This window comes from Ursus maritimus, unplaced genomic scaffold (genome assembly GCF_017311325.1).
Source record: "Ursus maritimus isolate PB19 unplaced genomic scaffold, ASM1731132v1 scaffold_19, whole genome shotgun sequence".
Classification (NCBI taxonomy): Eukaryota; Metazoa; Chordata; class Mammalia; order Carnivora; family Ursidae; genus Ursus; species Ursus maritimus.
The window spans coordinates 13,494,114-13,506,529 of NW_024424341.1; the positions used below are offsets into that span (position 1 = coordinate 13,494,114).

Sequence of the window (12,416 nt, forward strand, 5' to 3'; positions counted from 1 at the left end):
GTCCCTTCATTTAAAAATACATGAAACCTTTATTTCTTCCCATGGCATCTTTTATTTCTAACAATTATAAATAAAGAAACTACTTTTTTTTCCACGAACTCAACAAAATAACAAACAAGACAAAAAACTTAGCAAAGAATTTTCTGATGGGGACTTCAAAAACATTTGGCATATGCTCTCTTCCCACCAGCTCCCAAATGCCAATAAATCTCCCATTTGTTTATTTAAAGTCAGTATCATTTCAGTTTTCAGAACCTGATTTGAAAACAAACCACTACCTTTTTGAACTTACTCAATCTTAAAAATCTTCCCAAATCATCAAGTCACACTATTAGAAAAATCAAAAAGTCTCAGAGCTGGGGAGAACTTTGATAAATGATCTGATTTAACCCTTGCCTATAGATAGGTGAATGTGGTTCACAAGTATTGACTGATGACATGTGGACAGTGGGCCATGCTTGACCTTTTGGGACATACACAAAGTGATAGGACAACTCCCTCGCCTCAAAGGAGTTGATGTGTTTCCAGTGATGTGTTTCCCAAAGTGCACCAGTATCACTTAGGGGAGAAGGTATGATTATAAAAATGAACATTTCCAGGCCCCATCTCAGACTTACTAATTCAGAAAGTTTAGGGATGGGACCCAGGAATCCACATTTTTTAAAGCACCCCAGGTAATTCTTAGCACCATTTACCATTTGAGAACCCCTGCTCTGATAGGTCTGAGAGATGCGCTCAAAATAATATCAGAGAAGTGAATATGGACTAAATAGGGGGGCCTGTCTTCTAGGGACATAAACAGAAATTTGATCAAAAAAAAAAAAAAAAGCATCTTCCTTCATTAATGCCAGATACCTATCAGAAAACACTAGGTCATCTCTTAGCCCAACCCAGACATTTTTCTAAATTATATTGGCCACTAAGTTAGATTGTGAGCTATCAAGTTCATAATAGAAACCCTTAGCAGGGAAACTTTAAAATCTCTAGTGATCTATGATTCGCCCTAAAATGCCTAATTCACTTGACGTTTGGTATGGATTCATTTCGTTCATGAACCACACGTTCTGGCCTATTTTCTTCCCAGGACAGTGGTGTTCATAAGGAATAGCAACTTCTATATTTTCCTTTGACCAAAAAATATACAAAACTAGTAAACATAAAGTTGAATTCAGAAACATGTGAGATGTTTGAACTTTAAAAAAGTAAACTCCTAGCAGAATTAATTGGCACATACAGATTCTGCATAATGTATAAGATCTAGCATTTTGTATACAAAAAAATCATCTGGGGAGTGGCTATCAATGCAGATTGCAGAGGAGTCTGACTCGATAGAAGTAAGATGGGCAACTGAATTTTTAAGTAGCACCCCAGCTAATTCTGGTTTTGAAAAAACAGTCCTGGGTTTCAAGAATCCAAGATTATACCTACCTAAACTTTTCTTTGAATCTAAATCAATATATTAAACACAGTACATTATCATTATATGCATATTTAATTAAAGTAATCACGAATGGGAAGAAATAGGGAAATTCAGCTCATCTAATCAGAGCCCATGTTCTATAAGTCAGAACTGGGGAATCTTGCATGTATCATATATTACAGTCCTTCACTATTAGGAGCCACGTGTAGTAAAAAAGTAACTTAATGTAGGCTCTTGCGGTTGCCCCTTTTAGAGAGTATATAGAACATTCTAATTACCTACTTTTTAAACTTAAAATATGCTGAACAGTGTGTGCGTATATGGCAAGGGGGATAGTTGACTGAGGGTTTGGTAAATGCACATGATTCTCTGGCCAAAAGCAATAATCAAAGAAACGTAATTCTGGGGATCATACAAAATAAAAACAAATGGAAACTGTCCTTGATCACTCCTGATGTTAGGATTGTAATTTCCCCATTCCCACAGGAATTAATTGTGGGCAAATTAAACACTTGTGGTATTATCTAATTACTCACAACTCGCAGAGAACTGGGATGTTGTCATCTTCACTTCCTTTGAGGGGGGGCAGATATGTGTGGGTTCTGGGGCTATGAGCTTTCTCAGAGTCTAGAAAGTATGCTTTATATATTTATATAACATTTTATTGCCCAAATAGTCCACAAACTTATAAAAGGACCTCTGGTTTATTACTTAATGATGACCTAACCTTGAACAAGTTATTCGCCCCTTCAAAGGCTCAGTTTTCTCAACTGTAAAATGGATACGCAGACTAATCTGGCTCTTTCCACTTTGCCTTTACATTCCCCACAGAGATAAGTTTTACAAAAGTGCTCCGTGAGCTATAAAGCACTATACAGATAAAGTGGATTATTATTACTTGTTTTATGAAGCCCAGTTATAAAGATGCAAAGTGACCCAGAAAAAGAAAACAAAACCTGAAATACAACATCTATAGTGCCTAGAACTTTACCTGGTACATGGTAGATAGATGCTTAATAAGTACTGAGTAAATACACACACACACACACATACAAACAAAAAAACAGGTCTATGCCTTCACCACACTAGGTGTGATACCAAGAAGGAATAAATATAACTAAAAGCAAGGATAGTTTGATTTAACCATATAAGCCACAATTCCCCAGCAGCCTAACATCATAAAAACTACTAGAGGTGAAAGAGTATGAAGATGTAAGACTGACTCACCATCTTCAAAGAAATGGTTATATTCTTACCTCTTTGGTCTTTCAGACGCAGCCTTGTAGGGATAGCAGAATCTGGGTGAAGTTGCTGAATTTTTTCCCTATATCAGATAGATCTGCATAATCATCCTAGCAACCTGTAGAAGAAATAATAGATTCTATAGAATGTTGGGTACCTAAGATCTATTTTGGATCTGGAAGGCTGATTTTTAGTGACATACTCATTTTAAGCAAACCAGATTTATCCCTTAAGCTCCCCTCCCCAGAGACACACCAAAGGAGGCTGGGGTCAGGGGAAGTAGCGAAGAAGTTATTTATTTTATAAAACAAATTCTTTAGGAGCCCTTTGTCAGTTTCCTAGAATACATAAAATGTGATTCAAATTTAAATATTCAAATTGCATTACACACAACTTTGACATAGCTATTTATAGAAAGAGACAAATAACACATTAAAAAATTCAAGGGAAAAATGTTTTCTTCTGGGTGGGCCTTAACTGCGTCCCCCACCCACCCCCAGTGCAAATATATTTTTATGCTGGGTAACATTTCCAAAACAGGGATGCTTTTTTCTATTGTTGAAACAAACAAGTTTGCTTTCAGAGCCACTGAAGTGCCCAACTGTTAGAAAAAACGTTTTCCACTGGCCTCTTGCCTGTCCTATCCCCATGCAACCTTTCCTATTGGCCCCTTTCTCTAGAAAGGCCCCTGGGGCTGTCTGCTGGAACTGACTGTAAAACCATTTTGTGCAGTGAGAACTAGTTCCTTCAAAATCTCAGAGACCGACCACCCAGAACATGTCTGATTTTTGGCAAATGTGTACGTGTTTCCTCGGTATTTGATTAGCTGTATGCTAAATAACTGGCCGGGGTTTCTGGGTCTTCATTTGAAAAAGAGGTGGGGGTAAAGTGTTTTAAAAATTGACGAAAGGAAGAAAATCTCTTCTCTCACCAAAAACCTATTTAAAATTCATTTTACTTATTTGCGTTTTGGGGAAGGGGCAGGACAAGGGAATTCAACGCAAAGATTTCCACCAAACTAAACGGTTCAAAATGAGCAAAAGCGTTTAAACTCTGCGTTGAGCGTAAGCATGTGCTAGGAGCTCATGAAAACCTGTCCCTCCCAACCAGAAAGCTTCCCAGGGTGGGACTTGTCTCCGGCGCTGATACCTATGACCGGGAATCTCGGAGCAGAGTCCGCGACGGCACAGGGAGGCAGAGGCTCCTTGAGAACAGGCCCTGGCTTTGTCTCATCTTGCTGTGTTCCTCTCCTCACAGCTTCCTCTCTCACATACTAGGTGCTCAATTAATGTTTGTGGGTCGCAGGAAGCGGACAGTCCGCATCTCTCCCCACGCCCCAAGCGAATTCTCGGGAACGCGGGTTTAGTCAGACCCACTGTCTCCTAGCGTTCGCTGAGGTCACTTGGTCCCGGCTGCCACGGCCCCGGCAGTTGGAGAGTAACCAAAAAGCCGAGCTGCTGGAGCCAAGATCGAGCGGAAGCGGGAGAGCGAACGAGGCCGCGCGGAGCGCGAGCTGGGGGGCCCACCTGACCGCGGCGAGGGCGGCCCAGTCCCGCGCTCCCATTGACCAGAAGGTCTCCGCGCCCGGCGCGCCAGGCGGGGGCGGGGGCGGGGGCGGGGCGGGACGCCCGGGCGCGTGCCCGGCCCCAGGCTCCGCCCCCGCCAGGACCCGCACGCGCCCACCTCGGGGAGCCGCGGGCCGGGGGGCGCTGGGGGAAGGGAGGCCGCGCCGCGAGCGCGCGCGCCGCCGCCAGCTGACGCGGGCCCCGGCGCGCGCGCCTCCCCCGTACCTCGCCCCTCCCCGTCCCGGGGGCCCGGCGCGCGGCCCTGCTGACGTCAGCGGGCGGCTTGCGGTGCGGGGTGCGCAGAGCCGCTGGCGCACTCGCGCGCTGTGCTCGCCCCCTCCCCCGCCCGGGCTGTGGCGCGCGCGCTCGCTGGCTCTCCCTTCATTTTTTTCTCCCCTCCCTCCCAGCCTCTCTCTCTCCCTCTCTCTCTCTCTCTCTCCCCCTCGAGCTCCCGGCTGCCCGCGGCTCCCTCGCGCTGTCCCTCTCTCTCCGGTAGGCTCCACCGAACGATGCGAGCGTTGGGAGACAGCGACGTCGCCTCCCGCTAGAGACCTGCCCCCCGGCCCGGCCCCCTGCCCAGCCCTGCCCTGAGCGCGGGGGTCGGCGAAGGCGCCGCGGACGCACCGACGGCTGAGGACTCGCGATGCACATGCACTAGCAGCACCCCCTCACTCACTCCCTCCACACCCCGCGCCGCCGCCGCCTCCTCCTCCTCCGGCAGCAGCGGCAGAAGGACCCACCCTGCCCCCCACCCCACCCTCCGCCGGCTCCGGCTGCGGCTCCTGCCTCAACTATTATTTTATTTATTTTGGGTCGTGCACAAGCCTCAGTGCCTGCAGCCCGCGCCTCCTCGGACCGCGGGCGCCTCCTCCCTCGGCCCCGGAGCCCCAGACCCCGGCCACCTTCGCCTCGACACCCCTAGAGCCCGCCAGCTGCCGCGAGTCTCCGCTGCTGGAATCTTGTTAGCGGCTGTCTTTTTTGGGGGGTTCTGGTTTCCCGACATTTTTGTTTTCAGCCAAGGGAAGGATATCGTGGTTTTTTCCCCTTTGAGCCCAGGCTCTGTTCTCAGGGGGGGTGGGGGGCGCGCCGAGCCGGGGAGCCGTGCCAGCCGAGTCGTGCGGGCTGTGGCAGGGAAGGGGCCACCATGGGATGTACTCTGAGCGCAGAGGAGAGAGCCGCCCTCGAGCGGAGCAAGGCGATTGAGAAAAACCTCAAAGAGGATGGCATCAGCGCCGCCAAAGACGTGAAATTACTCCTGCTGGGTAAGGACCGGGGCTGCCACCCCCATCTCCCGACCCCGGCCACTCCGCACCCACCTCCTTTCGCTCTCCCACCCTACTAGTGCCTGGGGAGACCTGGTCCCCGATATGGCACCACTGTGTGCCTAGAATCGTCCACCCTCTCGCCTGCCTTACCCCCATGCCCCCTCCCCTCCGTTCCCCTAAGCTGACACTCACCAGTTTTTCCCCCTGTCTGTCCCAACAGGGGCTGGAGAATCAGGAAAAAGCACCATTGTGAAGCAGATGAAGTAAGTCCCTGTGGTGTTGGGATTTGTACTTTTATTAATAATTTTTTGTCATTTGTATTATTTTGCTCATTCCACATTGCTCTCCAGGCCTGGTTTCTGATTCGCATACACACACGCACACACACACCTGGATTTGACTCCCCTCCCCCACGCCCTACGTTGGTTCTGGGTCCTCCACCCCAACTCCCGGGTGGGTTTTTTTTTTTTTTTTTTTTTTTTGCGGTGGGGGGGAGGGAAGTGGAGCGCCTGTAGTTGTATGAATGACAGTGGCCGCCATATTGATCAGAACATCACACTATTGGCATGATTATGATCATTACTCTTGCTCCTCGGGTGTATCACTACCTCCATTTCTATCTCTGTGTCTCTGTTTCATTGTGTTTCTCTCTCCTCCTCCGTCCACCCCCCCCCCCCCCCCCACCTTCCACATCCTTAATCCCACTTGCCCCTGCTCTTCTCCTGGGGCAGTGATTTTGAACTTGGCTAAAACATGGAGGGGACCCAGCCCTAGACTGGGGTGGAGAATCAAGTGTCTGCTGTTCAGGGATTTGGTGCTGAATTGGAGGTTGTGGTTTCTTCCCCCCCTCCCCCGTCTCCCAAAAAAGGACTAGGGTTAGGGGAAGGGGTCATGTGGCAGGGAAGAGGGTGGGTTTCCAAGCAGGTGTGACTGGCACAGCTGTATCCAAGGCAGAGGTGGAAGGGAGACACTGGTTGAGGCTGAATGCCCGTCCCTTGCTTCCCCCTTCATCTCCCCCACCCTCCCAGCGTTTGCTCTCCTGACAGGGGCAATTTTCCTTCACTCCATGGCCTTTATCAGTGTATTTATTTACACTCTGCATAGGCCATCTTCCTTGTAATCTACCCACAATGCGGAATTCAGGCCCCACTTGCCGCCGCCCCCTTCTGCCTTAGATATCAGTTTCCCCTCCTAATTAACTGGGGGTGGATTTGAGTGATGGTTGAAAATTAAAACAAAATGGGATATTCCTTCCCTTCCACACTTTCTCAGTAAGGAGCCTCGCCCCTCCTTCCCACTCTCAGGCTTGCTTCTTGCCCCATCCACTAGGCAATTCCTGGTGAGCCCACAGGCAGCTTTGCTTGGGAGGGGGTGGCTTGCGGGGAAGGGGTGTGCGCCCTCAGGGCCTCCTGGCCCTGCTGCTTCCGTTGGCCTGTCAGTTCGGGACAGGGGAGTTCGTTAAGACCGTTTAGCGAGGATTCCACGTCGCTTTGCTGTGACACCTTCGTGCACACACAGCTCCTAATTAGGGGTTGCTGTGCAGTAAACAAAAATGATTATTTTTCAACTTGACAGAATAGCTGAAGTAATTGCATCCCGTAGGAAAACAATGGAAAATAAAAACCCCTTTCGCAGAAAGGTGGGTGGGAGACGAAGCATGCTTGTGGTTTCAGAACCAAGATGCAAAAAATCTTGCATGTGTAACAGGCATGACAAGCGGGTTCTAGGCGGCGCCATGATGGTAGGGAGTAGCGACTCGGAGACAATTTCCCCACGTCTGTTTGACATATTCTTATTTTCGTTAGCTCCCTGGGGCTTTCTTTGCAGAGGCTCCCTCGGCTCGCCGCACCCCTCTGAGCCACGGGTAATTTGGCCTGGGGCTTCTCTGGAGCTTGTGCAGCCCAAATGGATGGGGAGGCGGGGCCTGGGGAATTGCTCTTTGCAACAAGGTGCATGTTGCATCTGCCTGGAGCCCTTGCAGGTCGGTAAATGCAAGCAGCGCCACCCCTCTCTCCCAGAGGGGGATGTTTCAAAACTTCAGAAGTCTGTAATCTGCGGTGGCGGCCTCAAAGCCGGGTAGAAGCCCTGGCCACCAGGGCTGGGTGAGGTTTCAGGCATTGCGAGTGGTGGACAGCGCCCAGCTGAGGCCGGAAAAGTCGATGGGGCTCAGCTCGGTGACGCTCGGCTCAGCTCGGTGCGGACTGGGCGCGGGGCTCGGAGGGACTCGGCAGTGTTCGGAACGGAGTCGGGGCCCCGGCGGAGAGAACCGAGCCGCTTCGGAGGGGGCCGAAGGCAGTCGGAAAGGCTCGGGGAAGGGGAAGGGTGGGGGGAGAGTCTGCAAATTAACTTTGCGTTCACCAAGGCAATTCCTTACCTGCTTTTCCCCCGAACATGCCCCATAAATTAGGTTGATTTAATAAGAAGTTTAAAAATATATACTCAGTCCCCCAAAGGGTACATCGCCTTTTTTATTCAAAGAGAGCAGAGTTCTCTGAGGAAATAGGTGTGCCATTTTAGAACGAAAATTCCTAATTATATATTGCGGCAGGAAATCTTAAATGAAGGTTGTATGTAGGCTTTTTCCAGGAAAGTCTTATGCGTCTCATATTTAGTTACACTGAGGAGGGGGAAAAAGTCAAGCCCTGATGTCTGAGATGTCTGAGATGGTTAAATCAGGTATGGGAGCATTTCTTCTCTTTTACCTGTACCCTCTCCACCCCCACTTTTCTTACTCCCACCGGACACATTTTTGGAGAAAAATGTCAGGCAAAACTGAGATTTTGTAGGTAAAAGTATTAATATTTTTTTTTAAATAACACCCAACTCTTTAGGAAATAGCCTAGGTTTGTTCAAAAGGTCAGTGAAAAAGATTTCCATGTAAATTTTGCCACAAGGGACCCTGGCATCCCGTCCTCCTGAAGCATTCATGAATGGCAGCTTTTCCTGTGAGCCCTCCAGCTTGGCTTGAAATAAATCAGATCAGGGCCTTATGCCAAGCTGGATGCAGGACTTGTTTTATTAACCACAAAATGTGGGATTGGTGTCACTGTATCCTAGTGACAAATGCTTTTGAGTCCTCCCTTGCAGAGATGATTTTCCCAATCGCCACTTGACTGAGAGTCACTTGAGTCAGGAGACCTGTACTGTGGGTGGGGCGGGGCCCAAAAATCTGGGTGGCATTTACAGAAAGCAGTTTCGGACTTGCCTGTGTAGTGTGATTGGTGAGCAACCTATCAGGCCATATGTATGAATTAATTTGGATGCTGCTTTATTTCACCTGGATAGATGAAATTAGAGAGTTCTCCATGGGTGATTGCCCTGTGAGAATCTGATGATTTCCTCATGGGGTCTGGGGTTTAATAGCTCCCGTTGGATTGAGAGAAAGAATATTGATATTCAGACATCTCCAGGCCCTTTTAAATCAGCATTTCCAGAAGAGCAAAGAGCCATTCCTTTGAGCCCATATTCTCATCCGTGCGCTGTGGCATGCAGATTGGAAGGACTAGGTTTCCGTATATGCCATAGTAAGTGAAGTTATACGACAAAGGACTGACTAGTAGATGCTGCTCAGAACGAACTATTAACACCGACATCAGACTAAGAATGTTGCAGGGAGACTGACCTTTGAAATTCTTTTGCTTAATACGTGTTATAGGGGGAAACCTCCGTCCATTTAAGAAATGCCACAGATTAGACCGTCATTTTAAAAGCCTGATTCTTAATACTTTATTAAAAGTTTCATTTGAGCATAGCTTGCTGGGGTGTTTGGGGTTTTTTTCCTTTGTATATGTGATCATGAGTTAGCCTTTGGGAGCTCTGTGTCAGACAATGCAAAACATTTCAGTAGTGAGAAATAAACAATGATCATTGAAACAGCAGAAATAAAATTTTACACACACCGTGAGTAATCAGTGACCTTTTTTAACATGTGGTATTTAAATAATTCTGCTCATTAGGAGGCCGTGACCTCACCTGTGATATGGCCTTATCATTTTTGCAATCCGTGGGACTCTTTATTCAGACTAATCAAAATTTTAAAAGGAGGTGTTAATTTTATTTAATTACCAAAACCCTTACAAAGAGCTCTCTTGAAGAATTATATTTTATGAAGTATGGAAGCAACAGAATATCATTTTAAGGGACTTCCTGTTTTGAGCAGTGGCAACTGTTAGGACTACATACCTGTTGAAAACGTAAAACAAACTTGTGGAGTTGCTGTAGGCACCACAGTTCACCCTCATTTGAGGTGTTGAGTTTTCCGGGATGTCACGGTCTGGCTGTCTGTCTCTGGAGCAGTAAGTGGATTTTTAGGAAGATAGAGAGTTGGAAGGTGGCAGTGAGGCATGGCCCGCAAGCTGCTGGCTTTGTACATAAATGGACACAGTAAAATGGAGCACTTTATGTGTGCACTCACGCCCAAGGTGCCTTCTCGGTGCCACTGTAAAACAAATTCCAGGATTTGCCTGGTGCAGACGTCCTTTCCCATACAAATACCCCAGCCTTTACAGCAGGTTATGATTCCGAGGACAGACCCCATCCTGTTGGGGCAGGGAGTCTTAAGATATCACCTGCTGCCAAAAGCTGGGGGTGTCCCTCCCACCAGCTGACCCTACCTTTGTAACTAGGGCTCTCCTGTTTGGCTTAGGTTCACGGCAAGCCTGTGTTCATTCAGCACGCTGCTGTGCAGCACCTACTAGGTGGCAGTCATGTGGGGAGGGGAGTGGCCACGGGTAGCCATTGCTCTGTAGAAGTGCAGCCGTCTAAAAGGGCGTTTCCTGCACGTCCCCAAAGGGTCCCATGTGGAGGCAGCACTCTGGAGAGCTACTCTTCTAGATTTGTAGGCTTGTTATTTCTGCAATCCTCTCCTTGCCTGCTTTGCCCTTCCCCCTTCCTCTTGTCTCCACGTTTATTCAAATGGATGCACCTTGTATGCACCTTGCTCTCTGGAGACCGCATGAGCGCAAACAGAATGTCAGATCAAGTAGCAGATGAGTTCTCCTTTGCTGATGGATGGTGCTCTCTCGCTGCTTACTGTTCACTGAGCTGTAAATACCAGCAGACCTTCCTGCCAGAAGAGTGGCAAACAGTCCACCTGATCTCCTCAGGAATCAGCCGTGGAACTCTTGAACCTCAGTTACCTGTTGGATTCTGAAGCAGAACCTGTCTGCTTATTGAAAGGGTTGTTCCTGACTAGATTAAATGGATGAGGCTTCATTCGGGATCGACATGGCCGTAATGGAATCCGGAGTTTCTGTTCTCTGCGTTTGGGACTAGATTAGACTTGCAGTGCTCAGAGTCAGAGTACTGTCTTGTTTCTCCAGCACTTGGAACTCCCCAGATTATAGTGCTCCTCAGCGTGCCACATCCGCTAAAGACAGGGCAGGTCGCTCATGTTTTTCAGTGGCTCACAGTACCCTCTCTGTTAACACTGGAGATTTAATATGCGCAGAATACGGTCCTATTTTTCTGACATGTGGTCAGTCCATCTGGATGCAGGGACTTGGTTCCCTGTCTCCCAGGGTGCCTTCAGGCTCTCATTTCTTACGAAGCTAGACAGACCATTATCACAAGAGCCGCATCGTGATCTGAAAGACAATAGACAAGCTGGGAAAGGGATGATTTCAAAATGAGAAAACATTGTGGAAAGGGTTACCCCCAGGCTTGACACTGCAAAGAACAACTTTTGATGTTGACGAAAGAAAACTCATGAGTGTGTGTGTGTGTGTGTGTGTGTGTGTATACACACATACTACATGAATTTAAGAACAGCAGGTACTACGACCAGGGCCCTTTACCTTATGGATTGCATCACCGTAAACAGCTTAACGGTGCTCAGATGATCTCCATTCTCAGAATTCTTTTAAATTTGCATCACATTCTTAGTTTATCCTGTGCTTCTTGCTCATACACAATACTGGTTAGAAAAGAAACTTTCCAACAAATCCGGCATTAGCATAGAGGGGAAGGAGAGGAAGGAGCAGTGGCCTGTTACTGGTTCAAGCAAATACCTAGTTTCTTTTTTAGAGAAGCCGTTTAGCATGCTTCTCTAAAATTGAGAGGTGATTAAGAGCATGGACTCTGTAACCAGACTACCTGGCTTCAAATCCTAGCTCTGCCACTAACTAGGTGTGTGACCTTAAACAAGTTGCTCAATTTTTTGTACCTCAGTTTCTTTGCCTGTAAAATGGGGCTGATAATAAAAATACCTGATGGGGTTGTTGTGAGCAGTAAATAATGTAGTATATGAAATGCCCTTATAACAGTGTTCTAGAAATCATTATACAAATGTCAGCTGTAGTTTTTATTCCTTTGACTGATTAGTGGGTGTTCCCTTCCCATACGGAGTGCTTTTCTGAAGTATGTGGGCCTTACCTTCTTTGAGAGCCAGAAGGGGAGCGCTGTGGTTCATGCTCATGGCTTCTTCCCCTTGCCTGCTCTGCAGCGCCAGTTATGTAACACACTGTGTTGTCATAACTGATGTGACATTTTTGATGGTGCAGCTGCTTCAGCCCATGAGGCTGGAGTGATATTACAAAGAGTGGGAAAGAGCACTGGACCGGGAGTCAAGAGAAGTGGCTCTCCCCCTGCCTCTCGGGGGGTTCCGTTTCCCCCAGCTCCTTCCCTGTTCTAAGTGGTCCACGAAATTGGGAACTGCCTTCATTTTCAGGGTCTTGATGGCTTTGATTCGAGGTTCTAAACATAAAAGCATCAATTACAGTTCCGTCCTGCAGGGGTAGGGGGTACCTATGAAAGCTCTTTGAAGGCCAAGAGAATTGCAGAATAGCAACCTCAACCACAAAGCTTTGTCAGCCAAGAAAATCATAGTCCTGAGAGGCATTTTGAGGAAACCACCTCTAACCAAACTTTTCGTGCAGATGTGGTTCTCAAACCAAAGAGGAGGATCTGAAAGTATCCTGTTAGTAA

At 47.7% G+C, this 12,416-nt stretch overlaps 1 protein-coding gene across 2 annotated transcripts in view; it reads left to right on the forward strand.

Moving 5' to 3' along the window:
* Positions 1-4,601: 4,601 nt before the first annotated feature.
* GNAO1 (G protein subunit alpha o1) overlaps positions 4,602-12,416 on the forward strand; it is a 165,375-nt gene continuing 157,560 nt past the window's right edge. For both annotated transcript variants that reach the window (XM_040633319.1, XM_040633318.1), the window contains exons 1-2: positions 4,602-5,489; positions 5,713-5,755. In XM_040633319.1, the coding sequence (XP_040489253.1) occupies positions 5,372-5,489; positions 5,713-5,755 (161 nt within the window). In that variant the 5' untranslated portion in view covers positions 4,602-5,371. The remainder of the gene's footprint in view (positions 5,490-5,712; positions 5,756-12,416) is intronic.